The 17,675-nt window shown below is 54.1% G+C and overlaps 2 protein-coding genes across 2 annotated transcripts; one reads left to right on the top strand and one right to left on the bottom strand.

Moving 5' to 3' along the window:
• Window positions 1-6,544: 6,544 nt before the first annotated feature.
• Window positions 6,545-8,855, bottom strand: GALR3 (galanin receptor 3). The gene is made up of 2 exons (XM_026039900.1): window positions 8,506-8,855; window positions 6,545-7,535 (listed from the first exon to the last, which is right to left on the bottom strand). Exons 1-2 carry the CDS (start codon window positions 8,853-8,855, stop codon window positions 6,632-6,634), a joined length of 1,254 nt encoding a protein of 417 aa, XP_025895685.1. The 3' UTR covers window positions 6,545-6,631.
• A 3,315-nt stretch (window positions 8,856-12,170) lies between these two features.
• LOC112947741 (noggin-like) lies at window positions 12,171-13,518 on the top strand. Its single transcript, XM_026039878.1, has 2 exons — window positions 12,171-12,257; window positions 12,832-13,518. Exons 1-2 carry the CDS (start codon window positions 12,171-12,173, stop codon window positions 13,516-13,518), a joined length of 774 nt encoding a protein of 257 aa, XP_025895663.1.
• The last annotated feature ends 4,157 nt before the right edge of the window (window positions 13,519-17,675 follow it).

Genomic DNA, 17,675 nt, shown 5'->3' on the forward strand with positions numbered 1-17,675 from the left:
CAGTACAGCCTTGGCTGTTTGCAGAGTGTCTGTACAAAGTCCCATTTCCAGGAATGCAAGAGAAAGCCAGGCAGCACTGTAGTCTGTCACTCCAGCAACTCTGTGCCCAGGAATTGGTGCCTCTGCCATCCTCATAGCGACTTTCCCTGGCTTTCTGCCTCCCACTCCCATGTGTCTGCAGATGGGAATCCTCTTAACAGAGCTGCTGGATTTGTACTTGGGGTTGTCTGAACAAAAATACAAGAAATACAAGAAGTCTGATGTGCCAGGAAAGCAGAGGCACGTGCATGTTGGTCTCTTCATATATATATATATTTATATATATATATATTTGTATGTATATATATATATATATGACACCTCCCAGCAGCATCAGGCTCTGCAGACACAGGGGAGATGCCTGTGTTTCCAATAYGTCCAACACCCAGGGACTTAACACAACTACCCTGGCTGGGCAAGCCACCATGTGGACTGCTCAGCTGTTTGYAGCCTTCAAAGCACGCTGACCAAAGTTTCCAAGTGAAAATAAGACAACAGAGACAAGAGCTGAAGCCCTCCAACGGCTCAAGGTGAGCATCTTACCCCTCTAAGGCTGACCTCAAAGCATTGAGCAAGTTAGAACTGCTAAAATCCCTAGCCGGACTGTAAATTATCATCTGCTGTTTGGGGGAAGAGCGGGGAATGCAGTGGGCAGCCTGAGAAACGGTGCCAGGAGCAGCACAAACCCAGCAGAGCCMAGTGGAGACCCCCTGGAGAGGGTAGGTGAGCCTGGCTGGCGCTACCGGTCCCCTCTTTAGCCCACACCAGCAGCTGGCCCCAACGCATGTCCTTCCCCCCTGCAAAAGTCACCAGCAGTCACCCTCCTGAGCCTGGCCCAAGGGCCTGTGGCTACCTCAGCCACCCATTTCTAAGAAGAAGGCACCTTGGGGAGCAGCAGCCTGCCTGTCACCTCCTGGAGAGCCRAGGCTGAGAAATGCAGGGTCTAACTCCCCTTCTCAATAGTATTTTGCTTTGTGCCTGGGCCCTGCTGCTGCATTAGCTTGGGGACTAGTTCACCACCCCTTCCCTGCTTTCCTGGGAAAGGTGGCAAGGAAGAATTAGGCAATCGCAGGTAGAGGAACATGGCAGAAGGTGCCCAAGCAGGGGCTGTGAKTGTGTAGGGGAGGCTGCCCTGCTGCCAGCATCTTTTCTGAGATTGCACAAAACCTTCCTCGCAGCAAGCAGGGAAGTCAAGAGCCCTTGACCTGGATCAAGGGGGAAAGATTTAATTTAGCCTGATTATTAGCTTTAATTTAACCTGGCTCAGGTGCTGGAATGCTGTCTGAGTTTGGAGATAAGATGAACGCATCCCATGTGGAGCAAGAGGCCAAGAGAGGGTAGGAAACAGCATGATAAGTTCCACTCTGCCTGTGGGCAGGGGGAGAGAGGACAGCCTGAGACCTCTAGATTTCCAGGCACCTTTAGGCCATGCCCATCCCCATCCCATCCCACTGGGATGCTACCAGCCCAGGGAGCATCCGGAGCCTCAATCCCAGTGCTGGGCAGAGGTTGTCCGAGCCAGGGAGGGAGGGGATCTGCCGAGCACAGCCTCACTGCAGCAGCCCTGCCACGGCACGAGCAGGGCACCTCCCTTTGCTACAAGTCCCATTGCCACCGTTACGTGGCTAAGGGCATCCGTACCTGGTCCTAAAGAGCCACATGTCTCCCAGCTTGTGCCTGTCCTGGCACATTGCTCTGCTCCACCACTTTTCAGGTGTGGCAAACTGGCCTCTCCAGGGTTAAAGCAAAGCTCAGCTGCCTGAGTGAGGACAAGTGTAGGCAAGTAATCCTTAATTAAGGTAAAAAGCCGGGAGCACAGACCACAGCAGGCTAATCAGCCTGGAGGAGAGGCTGTGTTTRTAGGAATGGTGTGGCAAAGCAGCAATCAAGCTCATGCAGCTTTAATTAAAGTCAGATCCATATCAAGGACATGGCACTTTTTCTTGGCTTCTACCTTTGAAGCTTTTAAGCCAGTTGGAGCTTGTCCTCTCCTACTGGACAGACAGACTCCTGGCTCCATCCAGCCCTGTGGCCACCCGCATCCCTAAGCCAGGTGCAGCATCTGCCCTTCCTGCTTATGTGCTCCCCAAAATAGGGGCTTTTAGAACCAGGCAGAACTAARGGAGAGGAACTGGGCCTTGCAGACACCTGCCCTGCTAAATCCACCTTCCATCACAAGTTTTCTCCCTGCCCCGTGCCCTGCTTTGGGGTTAGCYTGGACATGAAGACATCAGTCCCACCCCGACTCTCAGCTCAGCTTTGCCCTGTCCCGCAAGCCCTGCATGCCAGTGCCAGAGGTGCAGCCAGGGAGGAACAGGATCGGGGCTGAGAAACAGTCCAGCCTTGAACAGGCAAGAACAGGCAGCATCGGGCCAAGCCACGTCACAGCTCCAGACCCAATTCCCTTTCCCTCTGATGGTTTGAGCTCTGAAATGGGGCCTCACCTAGAGAAACTATTGAGTTAGTCACCTTACCTTGAGGACAGCTGTGACTACTCGGGTTGGCCCCAGCCACAGAGTGGCAAGCAAGGGGTGAGTGCAGGGAGCTGCAGGCTTATAGATCCTGGAGAAGCAGGGCAGAGCACACGGGCAGTGTTTCTAGAGGGAACTGGTTTCAGAGGAGTTGCAGGGACCATGGAGGAAGGAGCTACTCTCTCAAGGGAATCACAGAAATCAGAAACAGGGATAGGAGGCAAAGGAGGCTACAGGTGCAGAGAGCTACATCAGACACTGAAGTGGAAAAAAACAGTAACTCCAGCACAACAATTCAGCTGATCTCAGCGCAGGGAAAGAGGTGTCCTTGCTGCTGAGCTCTAGTGGGCTGCGCAACTGCTTCAGCGGGTTTTAGAAATACCACATCGCCTGGGAATTTTGAAAGGAGGGAGGCCAAAGCAGTAAGAGAATATTTACACAAGCAGAGGGTGGGAAGGAAAGAGAAATAAGGGGGTTGGGGGAGCAGGTCTAGGACATTGCTCAGTGCAGCTAACATGCACCAGAGCTTGGAGAGTCCTATGGCTCCCCTTGCTCTCGCTTGCCCACAACCCTGTCTGCAGCTTGACCGTGGAGTCTCTGGGCTGAGGCAGCTGTGGCAGGTCATTAAATCACCTTCCCTTCTAGGAAGGGCCTGGAGATGGTCACCATTACTAAGGACCAGCCAGTAAACAGCATCCTCCGCTATTAGGGATGGGGCAAGTCAGCTGCAAATTCCCAAGAGAGGCCAGGGCTCGGGGCATAAGGCAGCACACATTGTGGACAGCTTCTCTGTAGCCCACAAGTCTTGAAGGACAAGAATAGGGTATTTCCAGCAGTGACAGGCAGGACAGGAGCACCATAGTATGGAACCAGAGCAGGGTCAGGAGCCACAGAGAGAGCTTCAGTCSCCTTCCTCCCAGAGATGCCAAAAATCTTTATTTTTTGGCCGCAGCTGCTGGCTGCCTCTCTGAGGTCCCACTGTGCAGCAGGTGAAGTGAGGGCACTGGTGGTTTCTGGAGCCATGCAGGGATCAGGATCCCATCAATGGGGGCTGCTTTGCCTCAGATAATTCTGCAATTGCCACAGGTTCACGCTGGCATTCAGCTCGTGACCATCAGCAGGCCGCCAGCAAACTACTTAGAGCGAGAGCCTGCATCTCAGAGGGGTTAACCTGCTGGCTGCAGCATCCCTTGCAGACCTGCTGCTGCTGGCACTGCTGTCTCCTGGCTGGGGTGCCTCGCTGTTCTAATTTGGCCACAAAGCAAGCAGAAGGATCCCTGCAGCACGTGCACTTCACATCCTGGGAAAGCAGAGGTCCCCAGCTCAATCCCCTGCCCCATTCCACGTGTTATCACAGCTACATGAAACATGCAGCACATCTTCCTCTGTCTGCCAGTTCCACCAGCAGTGGCTTGGTTTGGGTGAGGAGGAGTGAAGCGGGGAGGGAAGATTGCTTTTATCCTCCCCTGGCAATCAGCTCCTGACTTGCCTGCAAGTGTGTGCAATGGGGGCCTCGGTGTCCCCTCCCGTCGTGACACAGCCCCCAGGCAGGGAGCTGTGTGTGTGGGGAAGGGGGCGCTTGCTGCACAGCCTGTTGCCTTTATTCCTAGGCTGATCAAAGGCCCCGCTTGAAGGATTGTTTTTTTCTGGGCTTCTTGGCAAGCCAGTGATGCAGAGGAATGTTGGTGAGAGCTGCTGTGCGGCTGGGGCTGCATGAGGCTGAATGATGCTCAGCCCAGTGCTTGTGCACTGTGATACCCCACACATGTGTGGGGAAGAAGGATCCTACCAAAATGTGAGTGCTCTGCCAGCACTCTGCTCCTCACCTCACCAAAGCCCTCTTTGCTCTCTGCTTCTTTCCTGTCACTTTACCTTGCCTTTTCTCAACACTGTTTTCTGTCCTCATGACAGAAAACCTTCTAACCTTCTATTGCCCAGCTGATACATTTATTATGTATATTGCTCCCCTCACATCTGTTCTCCCACTCTTTTTTCTCTCTCTACTCTGTCTCTCTCCATCTCTAATGACTATATATTGAACACAAGTACTGCTCTAGGATCCTTCTTCAAACTCGCAGCTTTGTTTGTTCCATTCCCTTTTGCAGTTCCTGTATAGTCAAATACAACAAATGTTACATTGCTAGTGACTCGGGAGCATCAGTCTGGTCAGACAGCTCATACAGCCTCCATTGGCTCCAGCCCAAATAGGAGAGCTGCATACCAGGCAAAGAGTGCAGCCAGGACTCAGCAAATGCAACAAGCAGAGGAAAGTACAAGTGTTTATTCAGATCAAGCAGGGGAGAAATTCCAGCATCTCCTGATGAATGTGATCTCTTGTTCCCCTTGTCCCTGCAGCTCTTCCTGTCCTTCCCACAGTCATGCTGGGGAGATGCTCAGCCTTGGTGTGAGGGTGTCATTGGGCTACTGTCACAACCTCTGCCTCAGCTGTCTCCTCCTTAGCTGCACTGGGCATGGCTGGAGAGAAGGTGACAGCAGCCAGAACAAGGGGAAATTTGGTCATGGCTGAAGGGTGCAGTCCCTCCAGGTGGACATGGGTCTTGTGGTGACCTCCAAAAAGTGGCTGTTTGACAAGACATTTCAGTCCTCCGCACGGTGTTGGCCTTACACTCTCCTGGGAAACTCTCTCTGTTGGGTAAAAAGGGACATCGAGGAGATAGGATTAAACTGTGTGTACATGGCTGTAATGGGGCCATGTAATGGGGCTATGGGAATTATTCAGGACCATTTCACACCTCCCCCCTTGACGCATTGCAACTCTCATCAGGTTCCCTAGCTCATTTCATTGCTGAATTTCTTTTGCTTGGTGGTGGCCAACCACAATTTTCATTATATAGAAGAAAAAATCTGGCCAAGACTGTAAGCCAAAAACATGAGGCCAACACCACCACGTAACATCACTACTTAGAAAACAGCAAGCCCTTTAGCCCTGCGACAGATGCCACTCCACTGGCAACAAGAAAAACTCTGCCATGGCTGGCTGTAAGGAAAGGAAACACCTGCTGACCATCTTGAGAGATGTGAAAAGCAGGTAGCAGAAAACCAGATGTGATTCAGAGAAGGCCAGGGAAAAGACTGCTGGGGACAGAAGGAAGGGATGGTGGTGATCCTTCACGAATTGGAAATAAGTAAATAGGAAGTAAAGAGAGTGATGAGCCAGGTGGAGTAACGTAGTAGAGGGAGGAGTCATGGGGTTTCTTTAGAGGCAAGGTTGATTATCAGGAAATCATTCTGAACAGTAAGAGGCCCTAGGAAGCTGGGCAGTGTCCAGCAGGATGTGCTTGCAAGAGTTAAAGCAAGGTGGAATGGAGCTCTCGGAAATTCTTCCTGCCTGGGCAGCGTGGAGGGAAGAGACTGGACTGATGATCCTTTCCCCCTTGCATGTCAGCATGCACACATACGGGAGGGAGGCACACAGAGGTGACAGAGCACATTCTGCGCCTGCTGTGACATAAATCATTTGAATATGACTAGTGACTACAGCAGAATCGGTGTAATAACGCTACTGAGACAAATGTTAGTCATGCAGATCCAGTGGCTAGGGAAGCTGGGAAGAGGGATTAGATTTTCCCCTGGATCATGGGAAAAGAAATGTGCATGGACCGGGGATGGTGTTTCACTGCTTGGGCCTGGCCAAGACACTCTAGTCCTAGCAGGAAGAGAGGCTGCCAGCTATTGTATCCACACACATGTCTACGTGCACTCTTCCCACCCTTCCTACCTTTGCTCTGAAGTGTCTTCCATAGCCTGGATTTCCTACCAGGATGTTTTCATTTTGGTTGCTTCCCTTCTAGAGTTTGAAGCTGCTACACAAAATTAGCAAGTTAAGAAGCTGGGAAATGGAGGCCTTAAAACATGTTGGTGAGAGCACCTAGATCACTTAGTATCACATTAATATGTGCCTCTGTTTTGCATTGTATGGGTGGATTGCATCAATCCTAGATAAACAATGTAGGCAAGTTCAGTGTGGACAACAGGTTAACTATTGCCTCATTAGCTTTTATTGGCTTTGCTGTGTCCATTCCCTGCTGCCCCACATTTCTCTATCTGTCTGGGAAGGGAACAGTTACTCACATGGTGGATAAAAGGTTTCCTCACTTTGTTCATCTGCAGTGAACAGTCACAAACTCTGGAATTCTCTCTGGAGGAGTCACAGCCAGGGGCTGGCCGGCTGTTGCCAAACCTCCCTCCTCCAGCAGTCCTTTCTGAACAGAGACCATAGCATCTTGTAGCTGGTGAGTCCATGTGCTGGCACAACTGGAACCTTCAGGGTCCCCCTTCAGATGACCAGGGCAGAACCTGGTAATCTCCCCTGCAATTTGGGTCGCCCCAGCATTGCCTCTGTCGAAACCTCCGGTGTTATCAGTGAAACCATTGCCCACATTGACCACATGGACTTTATTTCCAACTCTCTTTTTCTTTTTCCTGTTCTTGTTCTGGAAGAAGAGGCAGGTGAAAACCTGTTTGAAACGCTTGCGGAAGTGCTTGGAGATGAGGGCATAGACGATGGGATTGAGACAAGAATTGGCATATGACAAGCAGTGGGAAGCCAGGCGACAGGCATAAGTGGCTCGGTTGAAGGGAAAGTGGCCAAACCAGAAGCACAAGATGACCAAGTGGTGGGGCAGCCAGCAGAGGCAAAACAGGATGGCAACTGCCACAATCATCTTGGTGACCTTACGCTTAGCCTTCTGGGCCTCCAAGATCCTCTCAAGGGGGTCTACGGATGTCCACAGGAACTTGATGGTCCTGGCATATGCCAGGCTCACCACAGTGACAGGCAGGAGGTACCCAAAGACAAATGTGAGGACATCCAAAATCTTCCGGCGCTGGTCCTCCCAAACGGGGACACAGATGGGCATCCCGTGGTAATGGACAATCTGGTAGTAACTGAGGTAAGGCCCCGCGAACAGCAGCGACAGTGACCAGATCACTATAATGGCCACTCCTGCATTTCGGGAGGTGCGGAGGTCCCGGGACTTCAGTGGATAGCGAATAGCCAGGTACCTAGTGGGAAGGGAGAAGGAGAGATCAAGCAAAACGGGTGGGTAAGTTATATCCCCAACTCCATGCCCCATGGAGCATATCTTACCATACAGTCCCCCATCCCTCCCGCTTCTCCACTGCTTAGGAGGGAGGATTAAGGCTGAGGGAGCTGGGCCTGTTCAGCCTGAAGAAGAGAAGGCTGAGGGGGGACCTGAGCAGTATGTATAGATGTCTCAAGGGAGGGAGTGAGGAGGAGGGGGTCGGCCTCTTTTCAGTGGTGGCCACTGATAGAACCGAAGCACCAAAAGTTCCACAGGAACTTAAGGAAAAATTTCTTAACAGTGAGGGTGACAGAGCACTGGAACAGGCTGCCCAGAGTGGCTGTGGAGTCTCCTTCTCTGGAGATCTTCAAAACCTGCTTGGATGCTATCATGTCCCACATGCTCTAGGTGACCCTGTGTGTGCAAGGGGGTTGGACTGGATGATCTCTGAAAGTCCCTTCCAACCTTAACGATTCTATAATTGTGTTGAATGCAAGTAGTGATCAGGGTCACCCCAATGTCAGGGGCAGCCTCACCTTCTCTGCTGTCCTAGCTTGGGCAGCACAAGCAGCAAGCCTCCTGAATCAGGGAAGAAGAGGACCCAGATGGACCCAGAAAGTGCCTCAGATCWCCTCTGGCACACAGCTGCCCTGGGCTTTTGGTGTTCCTGGCTCTATACAGCAGTAAACCAACCCAAGTGTGTGCCTGCGCTCTTCCTGTTAAAGGGAAGGGGCTGGCTAACCAGAAGGTGAGCTTGACTAGATGCTGAGGGAGGGCATGGGGAGTAAAAGATGAAGACTGGTTCCACAGGGCCTGCTTCTGAGGACACTCTGTCTGCATCTTGCAGGGCATTGGATGGGGTAAGGACGGGCCTTTCTCTTAGCCCTTAGTCAGAGGAAACAAATACTTTATCTTTGAGCTGAGGGACTCAAAGGTGAGGGGACACTTGCCTGTCCACGGAGACCGAGGCCAAGGTGAAGCTGCTGGCGTACATGGTGAGGTAGATAAGGAAATGTACAGTCTTGCAGGCAAAGGGCCCAAAAAGCCACCCATCCAGTGTGTAAATAGTGGCCTGGAAGGGGACACAGCAGATGATGAAGCACAGGTCGGCCATGGCCAAGTTAAGGATGAAGAGGTTGGTGGTGTTGTACTTCACTTGACCATTACGCAGCAGCACAGCCAGCACCAGTCCATTCCCCACAGTGCCCAGAAGAAAGATGAGGGAGAAGATCACCGGCACAATGATCCCTGCAGCTCGCACCTCCAGGCTGTCAGAGGAGGCGTTCCAGCCCTCCGGCATCTCCTCCTCAGACAGTGCCAGCCTGTGCAGAAAGAAAGAGAGAAACAGCACCTCTTCCAGGTCCAGACTGTGCATTGCTGTGGATGCACAGGTGCCATTCGGTGTCACGCTTGGCCCAACATTAATCTGTTCACCCTAGCTCTATCCCTAAAACCAATGCCTGATCCATAGGTGCCTTTTGACTGCAGCTGTAGGCTCTGCTTGCTCTATACTTGGAATGTGGTGTGGGGAATACATGCAGAGGGGGAAAAAATCCAGGATATGCTGAGATTCACAAAAAGAATGTTATTTGATCATGGCAAACCTCAAGACATAAACTGCTAGTGAGCTGAATAAATGATGACATAAATATCCTTGTGACATCAAAGGCAAGAATGCTATTGGGATCAGTCAGCCCACATCTGCCTAGCTTGAGTGATTTGAGACAAGACACCCTTTTCATGCCTGGGTTCATGTCCACATCATGGCACCTTCTCTGCTCCCAGCCTCGGAAGGGCTCTCTACCACACCATCTGACCTTCTCTACATTCCTTATAAAATCCCAAAGCTGCTACATCTCCTGGGATTTCTTATTTGCACATTTTTTAATCCCAGCTTGTGTTCAAGAGGGCTCAGCGAGGGCTGCAAAGATTCAGGAAAGGTGGCTGCAAGCAGTTCTGGTCCCCTCACCCTGCACCACATCAGCTGCTAGGGCTGCACCACCTCCAGCAGCCGGGACAAGATGCCTCCCACGCAGGATAACACATCTCACCAACATCGTGCTGGCACGCTCCTACCCCAGGGGAACTCTCTGCCTCTTCCAGCTGGGATCATCCACCCCAGGTCTCGCTATCCCTGGCTCCATTTGCATAGGATTCAATATAGAAGATGCAGCTGAGAAAAGCTCTTTCTGATGCTGAGAGGAGGCTGCAGGCTGGCATGGTGGAGGCTGCACGAGTGTGTAAGGAGCGATTCGCGCTGTGCTCTAATACCTTCATTCCATTTCCAATTCTGAGTTCAGAAGGTCTCAAGAAAAGCAGACAGTGGCAATGGGGCATGTTCTGAGGGTTGGGGGGTTGCTGATGCAGTACACAGGTCACAAGAAAGGGGAATCAGCTGCTGGGTCCTCTCCTGCCCCAACTTACTCACACTTTGCCACTGTTTGGTCTCTCCCACTCTTTGCCCAGCTTTGTGCTGCCGAGTGTCTGTCCCTGTGATGTGGGAGAGGACATGGAGGAGATCCCAGAGCACCACAGAAAGCATAAAGTGATAATCATTGCGAAGCAGTGCAATTTATTCTAAYGCCAAAGGAAAGGAGTATTGGGATCTGCTGCAAATCTCCCTCCAATAGTGAATAATACAGCTTTCAGACAGGGAGTGCAAACAGTCTATCTCCTAACAAGTCTTTGCCTTATTGTTCTATCATTAGAACAAATTGTCCTTCACTGAGCAGCAACAAAAAGGATAAAACAGTTATCTAGCAACTGTTGAGATGCAATTAACTCTTTTWTGGATAGTGCAAGCTCTTTCACCCCACACTTCCCCATCTCTCAGTTCACACTGCTTCTCCTTCCTTGCAGTCTTTCTGTATTGTACSAAAAGGCCAACCCTATCTTTCTGGCTCTCTAATCCTCCCTGTCCCACTGCAAACTATCTCCTCCATCCTGGCCCCATGTGTTGTTCCCGCTCTGGTAAGACCAGTACGCTCAGACACCTCACACACAGGCTGCAGTGCATCTCGCATCGCCTGCCTTCCTGCTCGCAGAGCGCAGGGCTGCCCCTCCGCCTGGCAAGCTGGCACTTACCTTTGGGAGGAAGGACCTGCYGCTGTGCAACTCTCTCAGGAAAGACCTTCAGCCCCGACAGTCCCAATGAGGAGGAGGCAGCCCCGCAACCTCGGCAGTGCCCCTGCCTGTGTCCTGCTACCCAGCTCTGATTTCCCCGCGTCTCAGCCACAAGCTCCACTCTCTTTTCCTCTCTCTCCCACACTCTGCTCTCTCTTTCTTCAGCTCCTCTCACTCTCTCTTTGCCTCCCCCTTTTCCCTCCCTCTGCTCTTGCAGCTGATCCATTGATCTCTTTTTTTTTTCTCCTCTCTCCATGAGGTTGGATTTGGAGTTAACTCCTCTGTGTCCAGCCTTCCTGTGGGTTCAGCTGCTCCCTTCTTTCAGCAAGGCAGGGGCTGAGAAGAAATACTGCACTGTTCTTCCATGGGAAAAGAAGGATGGAGCTGGACAGAGATTCCTGCAGACCTTTGCCAAACCCTGTAGGGACCCTGTCTCCTCTGGTTCTTCAGGAAGTGTTTCTGAACACCTCCAGGAAATATGTACATCCCATCACAGCTATCCCGACTCCTTCCTGCCCCATGCTTGGGATATCGATTTGAACCCTCTAGAGAATGAGAAATTAATCATTATCATTAGCTGTTATTAATTATTTGTTTATTAGTATAATGGAAATAAGTGCCTTATTACAGACCAGGCTCTTCCTCACTCCGTCGCATAATGACAGATCCTCAGGAGGAAGGGGAAAGGAGCTGCTGATCTCTGCCTAGCCCAGGTCTGACTTGTCCCCAACATTTCCCTATGCCGGGATGATGTGATGTGTGTATGGGGGAGCTGCCCATGGGGCCTTTTCGAGAGGGTGTACTCTCTTAGCACAGCTGGTATGGAACATGCTCCAGTTGACATGAGGAGGGACAAACCTGACCCATGCAGCTCTCCTGTCTTTTCCTTCCTGCTTTGCAGCTGCATTCCTGTTCACGATGGCACATGTGCCCTGCAGGCCCCCAATTGCACAGGCTGGGTGCACATCGGGAACCCCATTGGTGGGAACCCCATTGCACAGGCTGGGGCCAAGTGTAGCTCATTTGTGGGGTAGACAGAGGACACACGAGTTTTGAAGAGAGGAGATGTAAGCCAGGAGTGGCTTCGTGGTCTTTTCCTGAGAAGAGACAAAAGCCACTAGAGATGTAGGATGAGTTTGAGGAGATGTGAGGCCAAAAGACAATGATCTTGGGGGTGACCCAGGTCTCTGACAATACCTCCCTTCCCAGGAAGGCTTTCATTGCCACATGAGTCCCACTGCAGTTCACCCTTCCACAGAGGAAGGGGAAAGAAACAGTAAGCATGGCTAGGATCAGAGAACAGGGATGTATTCATCTCAGATGGTCCCATATCTCCATGGGAACAGGCCCGTTTGATGGCAAGTAGCCTTGTCGRACCACTGGGTGAGTGGGGAGCATCTGCTGTCTCTTCTGTCCTCTCCAGGGTTTTCAGGAAAGAGTCTGGATGTCTTTTTAGATCACAGCAGTTCAACAGCCCTCTCTGCAAGGCAAAATGAACAGGCTGGACACAAGGGAGGAGAACATGCCGGTCTCTTCCTCTCCACACCAACCCCTTGTCCCYGCGGCAGGGCTGGAGAAGGTAATTCCTCCAGTGTGGCTTTGCCTGGTGCCCTGCTGTGTGGATTTGCTGCCAGGGCCCTGGGGCACTTCCACCACAGGGGCTGCCAGCTCGTGCACCACCCTGGTGGGAGCCCTCCCAGCCCCACACCCCCAGCACCCTCTAACATGGCGCCTCTGCTCCCCCAGGCCCTGCAGGCTGAGCCTGCACCCTCCCTGCAACGCCCAGGTGGCTTTTCCCCAACATGGCCCGGAGTGGCACCCCTCGACCCTGCAGTGCCCATGACCCCGCTCYGGGCAGCCCAACCTCCTCCCCCTCTCCTTCCTCCTCGTCCCCGAGGGTGTCTCCGTGGCTGGTTGTGTCTCCGCGGGCGGCCGTGGTATCAGGCGCTGTGACTAGGGTAAAGGGGAAGGCTCCCTCCCCGCTGCAGGGATGTGGTGATAACYGGCCGGAGAGGCCGGGGCGGCCGCCACAGCGCGGGGGGCGGCCTGTGGGAGCAGCGCTCGCCATGGACGCCCGCCGCTGCCTCCTGCTCCTCCTCGCCCGCCTGCTGCCGCTGCTGCCGGGCCCCGCCGGCTGCCTCCTTGCACCGCAGGACCCGCTGCCCCTGGGCCCGGACGCGCCGCTGCCGCCCGCCACCGCCGACCCCGCTGCCCGCCTGCTGCGGGGCCGGCCCTCCGCGCCCGTGCGGCCCTACAGCCTGTCCCTCTCCCCCGAGGACTACCGCTACTCCCCCAAGCCCAAGCACCTGCGGCCCGGGCGGCTCCGCAAGCTCCTGGGCCCCTCCTTCGACCCCTTCTGGATGTCGCCGGAGGACCCGCGGGGCCGCAACGCCAGCGCCGAGCACCTGGAGGCCCTGAGCCGGGAGCTGGCGGAGGGCGCCGGGCGCTACCGGCGCAAGCTATGGCGGGAGGCTGAGGGCCTGGAGCTGCCGGCCCTGCTGCCCCCGGGCGAGGGGCTGCCKGGCAACCTGAGCGGCACCGTGGCCCGGCGCCTCCGGCAGTGGCTGGTGGAGCGGGCTGCATGCCGCCTCACCTCCGCCTGGGTGGACCTGGGGCCCGTCTTCTGGCCCCGCTGGGTGCGCCACACGGCCTGCGACGCCGGCCCCGCCGGCTGCTCGTGGCCCCCCGGCATGACCTGCCGCCCGGCGCAGCTCACCCACGTCAAGCTGCTGGCCTGGCACTGCTGGGCCGGCCGGCCGCCGGCGCCCGGTGCCCAGCAGTGCGCCTGGCGGCACGTCCCCTACCCCGTCGTGGCCGCCTGCAAGTGCTCCTGCCGGTAACGGGTGCCGCGGACGGGGCGGCGCGCGCCGGGGTGGGGGGCACGTGGCTGCCCTCACTCCCCAACTCCATGGAGAGCAGAGCATCCCGATGCCGCCTCCCTGTCAGGCACTGGAAAGCGCGGACAGTGCAAGCAGCCCGGATGCAGCTGCCAGCTTCAGGGCTCAAAGCGGGAAGCAGAGTGGTCCCTCTCCAGCCGCGTGTCCCTCTGGAGAAGCTGCCCGGAGGTGGAAGCGGCCAAGTGTTTTGGGCCGCGCGGGGCCGAGGCACCATGGAAACGCTGGTGGGCGGCAGTGCTCTCCGAGGCTTGCTCGCGTGCTTGCTCGTGTGGAGAAATAAAGTGCCAGCAGAAGAAAGCGGGTGCGCCGGTGCCCATTGCTCTTGCACGACGAGATGGGGGTGATAGCAGCATTGGGGCCGGCTGCCTCCTTCAGCATGGAGGAGGGAGCTGTGCTGCGTTCTCTGCTGGCCCCATGTTGTGGGTGTCCCTGCTGTTCCTGTGGGGACACGGCAGAGAAGGCAGGACGGTCTCCGGAGCTGCGCTGCTGCCGCACCCTGGGCAAGGGGACGGCTCTTACCCCTCACCTGTGAGCGCAGGGAGCTGTTTACACCGGGAGTCCTTGTGCGCGCCTGGCGCTCCCAGGCGTTTATCTCCAGCGAAGGACTTGGGATGGGATCAGCCAGGCTTCCTGGCACGGCCCGAACAAGCTCAGTCAAAGCGGCCTGCTGCAGGCTCCAGTTGCCAATGGGGCTGATCCTGCTTCTCTGATCCACCTGGAAAATGCACTTACAGGGTTCAGCACAGCTCGGCGCTTCCCTAGGCAAAAGGGCTGAAGGAAATTTTGGAGCGATAGGCACAATCACAGCTTGAGTGCCATTAATGCAATCAGCCCCACTGGGCTTGGCCCTAGCCAGGCCACGAGCTCACTCCTACGTGCAGTGTGCTTGTCTGTCTGTGCCTGGCATCAGGTGAGGAGCAAGGGCAGAGGGACACAATGACCTGTGCATGGTGGGACTGGAGACCACGTTGCAGCAAAGCAGTGGGGAAGGGGCAGAGAGAAGTGGGTTGCACCTCGGCATGGAAACTGTGCAGCATAAAGAGGAGCTAGAACATGTTAGTGGCAAGGGGGCCAACTTCAGGACTGAAATGCAGGGAGAGGRCGAAGGTTAATTGGGAGCAGGACAGAGGAGGGAGATGGTGGTGGCAGGAACCCCCTGAACTGGAAGTGTGCATGTGTGTGTGCATATGGAAATGGTGTGGGACAGGACAATCTTGTATTTCATAGCACAGCAGCAGAAACGGGGGGAACTGCAAGTCCTACCATCACATCACACGCAGCTTAGCAGCTCAGCACTGGAATGGATCAAKAACAAGTCAGGGAGGGCCTGGCAAGGGTCAGGTGAGCCCAGCATGGGAACTGCAACCAGAAAAGCTGTTGTTTGCATCAGTGTTCCTCTGAGGAGCAGAAGTCATTTGATTTCTGGGATAAAAGCTGTACTGTAAAGAGTTGCAAATATGACATGTGTCAGGAAACCTTGAAAAGCTAGAGAACTCGAGAGTTTGCCTGGAAATGAAATACACACCTCCTACAGTGAATAGGCACTGCATTATTCATTTCCAGTACRTGATCATCAGACCCCTCTGCCTTCCGAGAGCGCTGTAGCCCTTGGCGCCGTGGAAAACACAATTTGCCGCAGAGCTTGGCCTTGATGCAGCCAGAAGCAGAACCTGGAGTGCAAGGGGTCAGCTGCCAAGAGCTCTGGGAGCGATGGAGGGGTGAGATCAGGGCATTTGGAGATGAGAGCAGAAAGAAAAGAAGATGGAGCTCACGTGTGCGTGACAGAGTGTGTTGTAGCAGGGGGAGGCTGGTGCTTCTCCTGCTAAGGAAAGGCTCACACATCTGGGCAGCCATTTGTGCAGCTCTCGCATCGTGAGGGGGTTTGAGAGTTAGAGCATGGTCAAACTGCTCAGGGCTCGCTGCCCCAAGCAGACGGAGGGCATTGGCAGAGCTGAGTGCTTTGGCCCAAGGGAGAGAAGGGTGTCCAGGTCTGGGAAGAGCAGGACTGACAACGAGGAGAGTGTGGTAGAGGTCTGCAGCAAAGGTGTGTGAGGAGAGAGGACAGAGGGGGTGAAGGCTTCAGGCGAGAAACAGCAGTGTTTTGAGGTAGGGACTCACAYACCTTGTCACAGACACCATCAAGTTGAAGCTTTGCCTCTTCCAGGTTGCAAATGGGAGCCTGAGTACAATTCCCTGCCCTTTCCTGTGGAGACCAAACCATCCTCTAGCTGTCTGCAAATGAGCATGGCCACCCCAGCCTGCCATGTGCATGTGGCAYGAGCCCTTTCCTCCAAGGTCCTGCTGGAGCTGCCCCATTGAGCCCAGAGGCATTGCTGGGAATGCGGAGAGCAGCAGCAAAGCAAATACTGTCTTCAGCTTTTAGCATCATCGCATWTAAAACCAGGAGCTCATTTTCCCACTTTCCCAAAACCATGCAGCCTACCTTGATAGAATCTGTCCTGCAAATTCYGGACTCCACCCCAGGCCTGGGCTGGCCCTAGGATCAGGGGTTTGGAGTATGTAAAGGGGAAGCAAAGCCTGGAGAAACAACCCCAACCATCACAGACCTCAGRCAACACAGATCCCAGCTGCTCCTGCCCAGCATGGCATGAAGTGGGTGGACACCACATCCCTCCAGCCATGCTACCTTCTTGCAAGGGCTTGTTCAGCACATATGGGTCCCATTCCCCAAATACTGCCCTTTGATAAGGGGGGAAGCCCCTGCAGCACCCCCAGGCCTGGAGCCATATAGAGGGAAACTGTTAGCAGCCTGAGCTTAGATCCCTGCAGAGGGAGGGAAGAGAGAGGCMCATAGTTTAACTTAACAGTCAAGCTGCTCTAACAAGAGCCTGCATCAGCCTCATGGAAAACRCATTGCTCATCTTCCTCCGCCCACACTGTGCTTTGCTTTACTACAGACCCCTGCAATCCCGGTTTTCCCTGGATTATCAGCACCCTGCTTTCTGTCATCCCTGGCTGCCCACAGTGTTTTAGGAGCAGGTCTTTGCTGGTGTGATACACAACACTTTGGCACCCAAACACACCATGCCCTTGTGTCCAAAAGGGACATCGTGGCTGGARTCTGTCCCAAGCTGCAGGTAGTGGTACTCAGTTCAGCATGGGGTTAGGCACACAGTGAGACACGTGGTTTCCTTCTAAAACAAAGAATGCAAACAAAACWGTATGGGAGATGCTAGGGCCCACTTGTGCTTGAGTGTCAAAGCACTAGCTCAGGGCAGCTTGCAGGAACAAATTGACAAACCCCAGACTGCTGTGTGCTCTCTGCTGTGCCAGATTTGCAGTTAATGGATCAAAATTATATGTTTCTGTCACTTGTTCTCCTCCTGCTTTCAACCCCAGACAGGTGCAGACCCTCTTACCAACCTGGCCAGCTGGACTGTGCCCCATGCACTACGCAACCCCCTTCTCAGCCTCTCTGTGGCAAAACGTTGCTCACTGGGCAGGCGTGGGAACACTGCARTGTGTGCTGCATAGAGTGAGGACATCAACAAGCAAAGCCTTAGCACTGGCTCTGGAGACCAACTGAGCAATCTGAGATAGAGAGGAGGAAGAGRAGAGGAGGAGAAAGGAGCCCCTTCCCCTTCTGGGGAAGGGAGAAAAGAGCACTGAAACTCTGGCCAGTCTCTGGCCCCCTTCTCCACACAGCTGCCAGGGCTGAGGGACAAAGCRCCTGGCTGAAACACAGCTCGGGGATTCCTCCCACCTTGGGGGAGTATCTATAATTCTCTGTAAATAATGAGCGGAGCTGATGGGCTGACGCTGCTAGACCTGCAGAAGAGCATGCAGGAAACAAGTGAGCCTGGTCACATTAGCTAGTCTAACTTTGCATAAGCTGAAAACCCAGGAGCTGTGGCATTTCAATACTCAGAGTGAAGCTGCAGCAAAACAGAGCCAAATGATGCAGAGCACCCTGGCTGCAGCCAAAGGAGGATGGGGATGGGCTCCAGGCCCTGGATAGGAAAGCAAGAGCCGAGCAAACATCAGCTGTATTGCAGGGAACCTTTAATGATACRTGAACCGTTGCCAAAGCCACAGCCAGCACAACACAGCAGCCAGATCTGCCCCCAGGCACTGTCTGC

This window comes from Nothoprocta perdicaria, unplaced genomic scaffold, assembly GCF_003342845.1.
Source record: "Nothoprocta perdicaria isolate Ctin4 unplaced genomic scaffold, notPer1 scaffold_244, whole genome shotgun sequence".
Lineage (NCBI taxonomy): Eukaryota > Metazoa > Chordata > Aves > Tinamiformes > Tinamidae > Nothoprocta > Nothoprocta perdicaria.

Bases quoted from the DNA above. Each gene is read 5' to 3' on its own strand.
- GALR3 (XM_026039900.1), bottom strand. From the start codon at position 8,855: ATGCCGGAGGGCTGGAACGCCTCCTCTGACAGCCTGGAGGTGCGAGCT. The intron at 7,536-8,505 runs GCAAGTGTCCCC...CCTTCCCACTAG, and splicing joins GCCTCGGTCTCCGTGGACAG to GTACCTGGCTATTCGCTATC.